The 11713-nt window shown below is 51.5% G+C and overlaps 1 protein-coding gene across 1 annotated transcript in view; it reads left to right on the top strand.

Moving 5' to 3' along the window:
• Window positions 1–1011: 1011 nt before the first annotated feature.
• LOC116958726 (uncharacterized) overlaps window positions 1012–11713 on the top strand; it is a 13851-nt gene continuing 3149 nt past the window's right edge. Inside the window, exons 1-5 of the mRNA XM_076062658.1 lie at window positions 1012–1238; window positions 1754–1932; window positions 6159–6535; window positions 6744–6909; window positions 7688–8047. Coding sequence (XP_075918773.1) covers window positions 1926–1932; window positions 6159–6535; window positions 6744–6909; window positions 7688–8047 — 910 coding nt within the window. The 5' untranslated portion in view covers window positions 1012–1238; window positions 1754–1925. The remainder of the gene's footprint in view (window positions 1239–1753; window positions 1933–6158; window positions 6536–6743; window positions 6910–7687; window positions 8048–11713) is intronic.

The following is an 11713-nucleotide window of genomic DNA, read 5'->3' as shown; positions in this document are numbered from 1 at the left end:
CACCACCCAGGAGTCACGGAGCTTTTGAGGCTCCGAGCCACGTGGGGATCCACAACAGCGTGAGGCGGTGCCACTCACAGGTGATACTCGGGGATATGTGATTTCTAATCGATAGCCATCCGTCAGTTAACCCATCGCAACTGCTGAGTCTGTCACACGACTTCCTCCTTCCAGCGAGCCTTTGACGCTTCACGTGGCCTCAAAGTGTACACAGTGTGTACGTATACACAATAATGTCCACGTTGTTGTTGCTGAGTTCACGCACTCAAGGGAGGGGGCAATGGAAAATGAATCTAAATCAACTTAAACTCCATCCCCATGACCTCATAGGCATGAAGTGGCAGCGGGAGGTGTATCTCGCTAGTGACGTCATGTCACCAAGGTATTCACACTCCCCCAACCCCGTCCACAGCGCTCTTGAGCGTGACGTCACCTCCGCTTGCGTCACTGCCAATATCAATCCAGTGGCAATCCTTGGGCAAAGCTACACCCAGTGACTGGCGGTTCATTAACATAATGTGTTCGTTGAAGCCGTCGAGAGTTTATTGCGACGGGTTCAGCAGCCACGCCCCTTCCCTCGACATATGGGCTGGGCTCATTAACATAATTTATTCAGTTACAGAGCCGCTCGTTGTGACGTCGCTAGGTAACAGGAGGCTACCGATCCACGCTTGCACTGAAATCCGAGGTGAGAAATTCTCATGGTGGTCGTGGTGGTACGGTGAGCAGAGCCCGAGGTGGTCGATAAATCGGGTGCCAGGTTGTGATTGTGGGGGGAGTGGTGGTGCAGTGGTTAGCGCACTCTGTGAGTGTGTGTGTGGAGAGTGGTGGTGCAGTGGTTAGCGCACTGTGTAAGTGTGAGTGGGGAGTGGTGGTGCAGTGGTTAGCGCACTGTGTGAGTGTGGAGTGGTGGGGCAGTGGTTAGCGCACTGTGTGTGTGTGGGGAGTGGTGGTGCAGTGGATAGCGCACTGTGTGTGTGTGAGGAGTGGTGGTGCAGTGGTTAGCGCACTCTTGAGTGTTTTTTCCCCATCTGCCCAGCTCCGCTGTTCCCACTGAATGTTCGTTTGGAGTCTCGAGACCTCCTGGCGACCCTTTGCTGGGACCCCGTTGAAGCGGCTCCCAGTGGGGATGGAGGGGATAGACCCCCACTTGTTGATCCTTTAACCATCAACTCGACCACCACGACCACGACCAACTCAACGTACCTGAATGTTACATACAGAGTTCAGAGCAAACTGTGAGATGCTCACTCACTCAGCCACTCACTCACCAACCCACTCACTCACCCACTCACTAACCCACTCACTTACCCACTCACTTACCCACTCACTCACCAACCCACTCACCCACTCACCAACCCACTCACCCACTCACTCACCAACTCACTCACTCAGCCACTCACTCACCAACCCACTCACTCACCCACTCACTCACCAACCCACTCACCCACTCACTCACCAACCAACTTACCCACTCACCCACTCACTCACCAACCCACTCACCAACCCACTCACTCACCAACCCACTCACCAACCCACTCACTCACCAACCCACTCACTCACCCACTCAATCACCCACTCACCCATTCACCCACTCACTCACCAACCCATTCACCCACTCACCAACCCACTCACCCACTCACTCACCAACCCACTCATCCACCAACCCACTCACTCACACACACACACGTCTCTCTCACCCACTGGCTCCTCACCACCCTCACCACTCCTCCCTGTGTCTCTGTCTGCGCAGCTTCAGACGAGCCCGCTGGCAGACCGTCTGCGCTGCAACAACGGAGACACGGTGCGACGTCTCCTCGGCGCTGGACGATCCCGGTGACCGCTACCTCCTCCGTGTGAGATTCTCCTTCTCATCCTCGCCGTCACGATCCTCACCCTGGGTCGCGGTTGTGGTCCTGCCCTTGATGGAAAGTGAGTGGCACGAGATTGTACATATGCCTGTGTCTCTGTGTGTGTGTCTCTCTCTCTGTGTCTCTGTGTGTGTGTCTCTCTCTGTGTCTCTGTGTGTGTGTCTCTCTGTGTCTCTCTCTCTCTGTGTCTCTGTGTGTGTGTGTCTCTCTGTGTCTCTCTCTCTGTGTCTCTCTTTGTCCGTGTCTGTCTGGTGCTCACTAACAGCACTTGCCCCAACGGTCTTTTTCAGGCTACACGGAGGATCTTTGTCATCTTTGTCTGTGTGTGTCGCTGTGTATGTCTGTGACTCTTTCTGCCTGTGTGTGTGTCTTCGGCTCACAAGGGGAGATCACACAAACTCCACTCACTCACTCTGTAGGACAGGGGGAGATCACACAAACTCCACTCACTCACTCTGTAGCACAGGGGGAGATCACACAAACTCCACTCACTCACTCTGTAGGACAGGGGGAGATCACACAAACTCCACTCACTCACTCTGTAGCACAGGGGGAGATCACACAAACTCTACTCACTCACTCTGTAGGACAGGGGGAGATCACACAAACTCCACTCACTCTGTAGGACAGGGGGAGATCACACAAACTCCACTCACTCACTCTGTAGCACAGGGGGAGATCACACAAACTCCACTCACTCACTCTGTAGGACAGGGGGAGATCATACAAACTCCACTCACTCATTCACTCACTGTAGGACAGGGAGAGATCACACAAACTCCACTCACTCTGTAGGAGAGGGGGAGATCACACAAACTCCACTCACTCTGTAGGACAGGGGGAGATCACACAAACTCCACTCACTCTGTAGGACAGGGGGAGATCACACAAACTCCACTCACTCACTCTGTAGGACAGGGAGAGATCACACAAACTCCACTCACTCACTCTGTAGGACAGGGGGAGATCACACAAACTCCACTCACTCTGTAGGACAGGGGGAGATCACACAAACTCCACTCACTCTGTAGGACAGGGGGAGATCACACAAATTCCACTCACTCACTCTGTAGGACAGGGGGAGATCACACGAACTCCACTAACTCACTCTATAGAACAGGGGGAGATCACACAAACTCCACTCACTCTGTAGGACAGGGGGAGATCACACAAACTCCACTCACTCTGTAGAACAGGGGGAGATCATACAAACTCCACTCACTCTGTAGGACAGGGGAAGATCACACAAACTCCACTCACTCACTATGTTGGACAGGGGGAGATCACACAAACTCCACTCACACACTCTGTAGGACAGGGGGAGATCACACAAACTCCACTCACTCACTCTGTAGGACAGGGGGAGATCACACAAACTCCACTCACTCACTCTGTAGGACAGGGGGAGATCACACAAACTCCACTCACTCTGTAGGACAGGGGGAGATCACACAAACTCCACTCACTCTGTAGAACAGGGGGAGATCACACAAACTCCACACACTCACTCTGTAGGACAGGGGGAGATCACACAAACTCCACTCGCTCTGTAGGACAGGGGGAGATCACACAAACTCCACTCACACACTCTGTAGGACAGGGGGAGATCACACAAACTCCACTCACACACTCTGTAGAAGAGGGGGAGATCGCACAAACTCCACACACTCTGTAGGACAGGGGGAGATCACACAAACTCCACTCACACACTGTAGAACAGGGAGAGATCACACAAACTCCACTCACTCACTCTGTAGGACAGGGGGAGATCACATAAACTCCACTCACTCTGTAGGACAGGGGGAGATCACACAAACTCCACTCACTCTGTAGGACAGGGGGAGATCACACAAACTCCACACACTCACTCTGTAGGACAGGGGGAGATCACACAAACTCCACTCGCTCTGTAGGACAGGGGGAGATCACACAAACTCCACTCACACACTGTAGAACAGGGAGAGATCACACAAACTCCACTCACTCACTCTGTAGGACAGGGGGAGATCACATAAACTCCACTCACTCTGTAGGACAGGGGGAGATCACACAAACTCCACTCACTCTGTAGGACAGGGGGAGATCACACAAACTCCACACACTCACTCTGTAGGACAGGGGGAGATCACACAAACTCCACTCACTCTGTAGGACAGGGGGAGATCACACAAACTCCACTCACTCTGTAGGACAGGGGGAGATCACACAAACTCCACACACTCACTCTGTAGGACAGGGGGAGATCACACAAACTCCACTCGCTCTGTAGGACAGGGGGAGATCACACAAACTCCACTCACACACTGTAGAACAGGGAGAGATCACACAAACTCCACTCACTCTGTAGGACAGGGGGAGATCACATAAACTCCACTCACTCTGTAGGACAGGGGGAGATCACACAAACTCCACTCACTCTCTAGGACAGGGGGAGATCACACAAACTCCACACACTCACTCTGTAGGACAGGGGGAGATCACACAAACTCCACTCGCTCTGTAGGACAGGGGGAGATCACACAAACTCCACACACTCTGTAGGGCAGGGAGAGATCACACAAACTCCATTCGCTCACTCTGTAGAACAGGGGGAGATCACACAAACTCCACTCACACTGTAGAACAGGGGGAGATCACACAAACTCCACTCACTCTGTAGGACAGGGGGAGATCACACAAACTCCACTCACTCTGTAGGACAGGGGGAGATCACACAAACTCCACTCACTCTGTAGAACGGGGAGATCATACAAACTCCACTCACACTCACTCTGTAGAACAGGGGGAGATCACACAAACTCCACTCACTCACTCTGTAGGACAGGGGGAGATCACACAAACTCCACTCGCTCTGTAGGACAGGGGGAGATCACACAAACTCCACACACTCTGTAGGACAGGGGGAGATCACACACACTCCACTCACACACTCTGTAGAACAGGGGGAGATCACACAAACTCCACACACTCTGTAGGACAGGGGGAGATCACACAAACTCCACTCACACACTCTGTAGAACAAGGGGAGATCACACAAACTCCACTCACTCTGTAGGACAGGGGGAGATCACACAAAGTCCACTCACTCACTCTGTAAGAAAGGGAGAGATCACACAAACTCCACTCACACACTCTGTAGAACAGGGGGAGATCACACAAACTCCACTCACTCACTCTGTAGGACAGGGGGAGATCACACAAACTCCACTCACACACTCTGTAGAACAGGGGGAGATCACACAAACTCCACACACTCTGTAGGACAGGGGGAGATCACACAAACTCCACTCACACACTCTGTAGAACAAGGGGAGATCACACAAACTCCACTCACTCTGTAGGACAGGGGGAGATCACACAAAGTCCACTCACTCACTCTGTAAGAAAGGGAGAGATCACACAAACTCCACTCACACACTCTGTAGAACAGGGGGAGATCACACAAACTCCACTCACTCACTCTGTAAGAAAGGGAGAGATCACACAAACTCCACTCACACACTCTGTAGAACAGGGGGAGATCACACAAACTCCACTCACTCACTCTGTAGGACAGGGGGAGATCACACAAACTCCACTCACTCACTCTGTAGAACAGGGGGAGATCACACAAACTCCACTCACTCTGTAGAACAGGGGGAGATCATACAAACTCCACTCACTCTGTAGAACAGGGGGAGATCACACAAACTCCACTCACTCTGTAGGACAGGGGGAGATCACACAAACTCCACTCACTCTGTAGGACAGGGGGAGATCACACAAACTCCACTCACTCTGTAGAACGGGGAGATCATACAAACTCCACTCACACTCACTCTGTAGAACAGGGGGAGATCACACAAACTCCACTCACTCACTCTGTAGGACAGGGGGAGATCACACAAACTCCACTCGCTCTGTAGGACAGGGGGAGATCACACAAACTCCACACACTCTGTAGGACAGGGGGAGATCACACAAACTCCACTCACACACTCTGTAGAACAGGGGGAGATCACACAAACTCCACACACTCTGTAGGACAGGGGGAGATCACACAAACTCCACTCACACACTCTGTAGGACAGGGGGAGATCACACAAACTCCACTCACTCTGTAGAACAGGGGGAGATCACACAAACTCCACACACTCTGTAGGACAGGGGGAGATCACACAAACTCCACTCACACACTCTGTAGGACAGGGGGAGATCACACAAACTCCACTCACTCACTCACTCTGTAGGACAGGGAGAGATCACACAAACATCCCTCGCCATGACCCCCCCTCTCCCGTGTCTCAGCTGTGCTCAGCGCTCCGTCGTTCACCCTGAGGCTCGACAAACTGACGCGGGGGGAGGAGGAGGAGGAGGGCGATGGTGGTGAGGATGAGGATGAGGAGTGCGGTGTTGTGGGTGACGATGAAGACAACGACGATGATGGCTACAGCGACAACGACGACGGCGATGACGATGACCGTGACGGCGGTGACGATGACCGCCGTGATGACGGTGGTCCTGGGGTGGCTGGGGAGTTGGAGGCGGTGGTCGACGGAGAGCCGGAGGTGCGGAAGCTATCGTTGTTGGTCTCCGTTGGGCGGGGGTGGAGGGCGCTGGTGTCGCACGACGTGAAGTTCCACCATCAGGTTGACATTTCGACAAGAGGCGGCGTTCAACTCACGGTGAGAGATTGCGGGAGTTGTGACGGGGGTCGGTAGGTTGTGGCGGGAGATGTGCGTGGTTGAGTGGGTGGGTGGCGATGCTGCTACTGATGATGATGATACTACCAATGACACTACTACTGATGATGCTACTACTACTGATGATGATGCTGTTGCTGCTACTACTACTGCTGCTACTACTGATGATGATGATGATGCTTACTGCCAGGAGCGCTTCATCGGATGCCGGTACCAACACCGAATGATGCTTCTGCCGGGACGCGAGGATGAGTACTGCGTCCGCGTGAGAATGGTAGCCGACTTGCCACGGTGGAAGGCAGGGGAGTGGTCTCCACTGTCGTGTGTCTCCGTCCCTCCACCACACAGCACCGTGGGTGAGTGGGTGGCTGGGTGAATGAGTGAGAGGTATTTTTGTGCGTGTGAAGTGGGTCTCTGTGTGAGTAGTCTTGTGGATCTCTATGAGTGGTCTATGGGTCTCTGTGTGAGTAGTCTTGTGGGTCTCTGAGTGGTCTATGGGACTCTGCGTGAGTAGTCTATGAGTTTCTATGAGTAGTCTATGGATTTCGATTTAAAGCTTTCGTGACTGCAAGGATTCATCTTTGGTTCTTTCGGTAAAGTCACCACGTAGAATGAGAATAAAATAAATTGATAAAATAAAATACCACAATAATATTCTCACGACGTTTCGGCCACAACACAAGCGGCCTTCATCAGGTGAAGGGACGAGACTGTCTGGAGGACAGCGCTGGAGCGAACACGAGGACAGCGCTGGAGCAAACACAGCCACGCTCAGACCAGCGCTGTCCTCCAGACAGTCTCGTCCCTTCACCTGATGATGGCCGCTTGTGTTGTGGCCGATACGTCGTAAGAATATTATTGTGTTATTTTATCAATTTATTATTTTATTCTCATTCTACGTGACTTCATCGAAATTACCAAAGAAGATAGTCTATGGGTCTCTATGAGTACTCTATGGATCTCTGCGTGAGTAGTCTATGGGTCTCTATGAGTAGTCTATGGGTCTCTGTGAGTAGTCTATGGGTGTCTGTGTGAGTAGTTTATGGGTCTCTATGAGTAGTCTATGGGTCTCTATGAGTAGTCTATGGGTCTCTATGAGTAGTCTATGGGTCTCTGTGTTGTCTTCCCACCCAGCCCCTCGTGTGGGTGTCGACACGGACGGCCAGGTCACGGCGGTGGTCGGCCAGAAGGTGGCGCTGCTGCGCTGCGTCCTGTGGGGTGCGGCCGTGGTGGTGGTGCAGGCCAACTGGCTGAAGGCCTCCCGTGGCAACGTCTGGGCGGGGGCCAATTTGGCCGCACTCAGCCCGCTGCACGGCACGACGTACTCCAACTCGTCCCTCGCGGGCCGACTGCGGTTCCGCGTTGGGGGGCCTCCCGGCGACGTCTCGCTGGAGCTGCTGGACGTGCGGGCTGGCGACGGGGGCCTCTTCCTCTGCCACGTGGCCACCTTCCCCCACGACAACTTCGAGGGGAGGGTCAACCTCTCTGTCATCGGTGAGGATTGACACTGCCCCACGCAGAGACCCATAGACTCATCATGCAGAGACCCATAGACTACTCACGCAGACACCCATAGACTACTCACACAGAGACCCATAGACTACTCACACAGAGACCCATAGACTCACACAGAGACTCATAGACTACTCATACAGAGACCCATAGACTACTCACACAGAGACCCATAGACTACTCACGCAGAGACCCATAGACTCATCACACAGAGACCCATAGACTACTCACACAGACACCCATAGACTACTCACACAGAGACCCATAGACTACTCACACAGACACCCATAGACTACTCACACAGACACCCATAGACTACTCACACAGACACCCATAGACTACTCACACAGACACCCATAGACTACTCACACGGACACCCATAGACTACTCACACAGAGATCCATAGACTACTCACACAGACACCCATAGACTACTCACACAGAGACCCATAGACTACTCACACAGACACCCATAGACTACTCACACAGACACCCATAGACTACTCACACAGAGACCCATAGACTCACACAGACACCCATAGACTACTCACACAGACACCCATAGACTACTCACACAGAGACCCATAGACTACTCACACAGACACCCATAGACTACTCACACAGAGACCCATAGACTACTCACACAGAGACCCATAGACTCACACAGAGACCCATAGACTACTCACGCAGACACCCATAGACTACTCACACAGAGACCCATAGAATACTCACACAGAGACCCATAGACTCATCACACAGAGACCCATAGACTACTCACACAGAGACCCATGGACTACTCACACAGACACCCATAGAATATTTACACAGAGACCCATAGACTACTCACACAGACACCCATAGACTACTCACACAGACACCCATAGACTACTCACAAAGAGACCCATAGACTACTTACACAGGGACCCATAGACTACTCACACAGACACTCATAGACTACTCACAGAGACCCATAGATTACTCACACAGAGACGCATAGACTCATCACACAGACACCCATAGACTACTCACAAAGAGACCCATAGACTACTTACACAGAGACCCATAGACTACTCACACAGACACCCATAGACTACTCACACAGTCACCCATAGACTACTCACACAGAGACCCATAGACTCATCACACAGACACCCATAGACTACTCACACAGAGACCCATAGACTCACACTGAGACCCATAGACTACTCACACAGACACCCATAGACTACTCACACAGACACCCATAGACTACTCACACAGAGACCCATAGACTCATCACACAGAGACCCATAGACTCACACAGAGACCCATAGACTCACACAGAGACCCATAGTCTACTCACACAGAGACCCATAGACTCATCACACAGACACCCATAGACTACTCACACAGAGACCCATAGACTCATCACACAGAGACCCATAGACTCACACAGAGACCCATAGACTCACACAGAGACCCATAGTCTACTCACACAGAGACCCATAGACTCACACAGACACCCATAGACTACTCACACAGAGACCCATGGACTCATCACACAGACACCATAGACTACTCACTCAGAGACCCATAGACTACTCACACAGAGACCCATAGACTCATCACACAGACACCCATAGACTACTCACACAGAGACCCATAGACTCATCACACAGACACCCATAGACTACTCACACAGAGACCCATAGACTCATCACACAGAGACCCATAGACTACTCACACAGAGACCCATAGACACATCACACAGAGACCCATAGACTACTTACACAGAGACCCATAGACTACTCACACAGACACCCATAGACTACTCACACAGACACCCATAGACTACTCACACAGAGACCCATAGACTACTTACACAGAGACCCATAGACTACTCACACAGACACCCATAGACTACTCACACAGACACCCATAGACTACTCACACAGAGACCCATAGACTACTCACACAGAGACCCATAGACTCATCACACAGACACCCATAGACTACTCACACAGAGACCCATAGACTCATCACACAGACACCCATAGACTACTCACACAGAGAGCCATAGACTCACACAGAGACCCATAGACTCATCACACCGAGACCCATAGACTACTCACATAGAGACCCATAGACTACTCACAGAGAGACCCATAGACTCACCACACAGACACCCATAGACTACTCACACAGAGACCCATAGACTACTCACACAGAGACCCATAGACTCATCACACAGACACCCATAGACTCACACAGAGACCCATAGACTACTCACACAGAGACCCATAGACTCACACAGAGACCCATAGACTCATCACACAGACACCCATAGACTACTCACACAGACACCCATAGACTACTCACACAGAGACCCATAGACTACTCACAGAGAGACCCATAGACTCACACAGAGACCCATAGACTACTCATACAGAGACCCATAGACTACTCACACAGAGACCCATAGACTACTCACACAGAGACCCATAGACTCATCACACAGAGACCCATAGACTACTCACACAGACACCCATAGACTACTCACACAGAGACCCATAGACTACTCACACAGACACCCATAGACTACTCACACAGACACCCATAGACTACTCACACAGACACCCATAGACTACTCACACAGACACCCATAGACTACTCACACGGACACCCATAGACTACTCACACAGAGATCCATAGACTACTCACACAGACACCCATAGACTACTCACACAGAGACCCATAGACTACTCACACAGACACCCATAGACTACTCACACAGACACCCATAGACTACTCACACAGAGACCCATAGACTCACACAGACACCCATAGACTACTCACACAGACACCCATAGACTACTCACACAGAGACCCATAGACTACTCACACAGACACCCATAGACTACTCACACAGAGACCCATAGACTACTCACACAGAGACCCATAGACTCACACAGAGACCCATAGACTACTCACACAGACACCCATAGACTACTCACTCAGAGACCCATAGACTCAAACAGAGACCCATAGACTACTCACACAGAGACCCATAGAATACTCACACAGAGACCCATAGACTCATCACACAGAGACCCATAGACTACTCACACAGAGACCCATGGACTACTCACACAGACACCCATAGAATATTTACACAGAGACCCATAGACTACTCACACAGACACCCATAGACTACTCACACAGACACCCATAGACTACTCACAAAGAGACCCATAGACTACTTACACAGGGACCCATAGACTACTCACACAGACACTCATAGACTACTCACAGAGACCCATAGATTACTCACACAGAGACGCATAGACTCATCACACAGACACCCATAGACTACTCACAAAGAGACCCATAGACTACTTACACAGAGACCCATAGACTACTCACACAGACACCCATAAACTACTCACACAGTCACCCATAGACTACTCACACAGAGACCCATAGACTCATCACACAGACACCCATAGACTACTCACACAGAGACCCATAGACTCACACTGAGACCCATAGACTACTCACACAGACACCCATAGACTACTCACACAGACACCCATAGACTACTCACACAGAGACCCATAGACTCATCACACAGACACCCATAGACTACTCACACAGAGACCCATAGACTCAT

Source organism: Petromyzon marinus, unplaced genomic scaffold, assembly GCF_048934315.1.
Source record: "Petromyzon marinus isolate PM22_M1 ecotype Great Lakes invasive population unplaced genomic scaffold, UKy_Petmar_22M1.pri1.0 PM_G_Scaffold_7, whole genome shotgun sequence".
NCBI lineage: Eukaryota > Metazoa > Chordata > Hyperoartia > Petromyzontiformes > Petromyzontidae > Petromyzon > Petromyzon marinus.
Note: the sequence above shows the minus strand (reverse complement) of the source record. Positions and strands in the feature narration are given on the sequence as shown.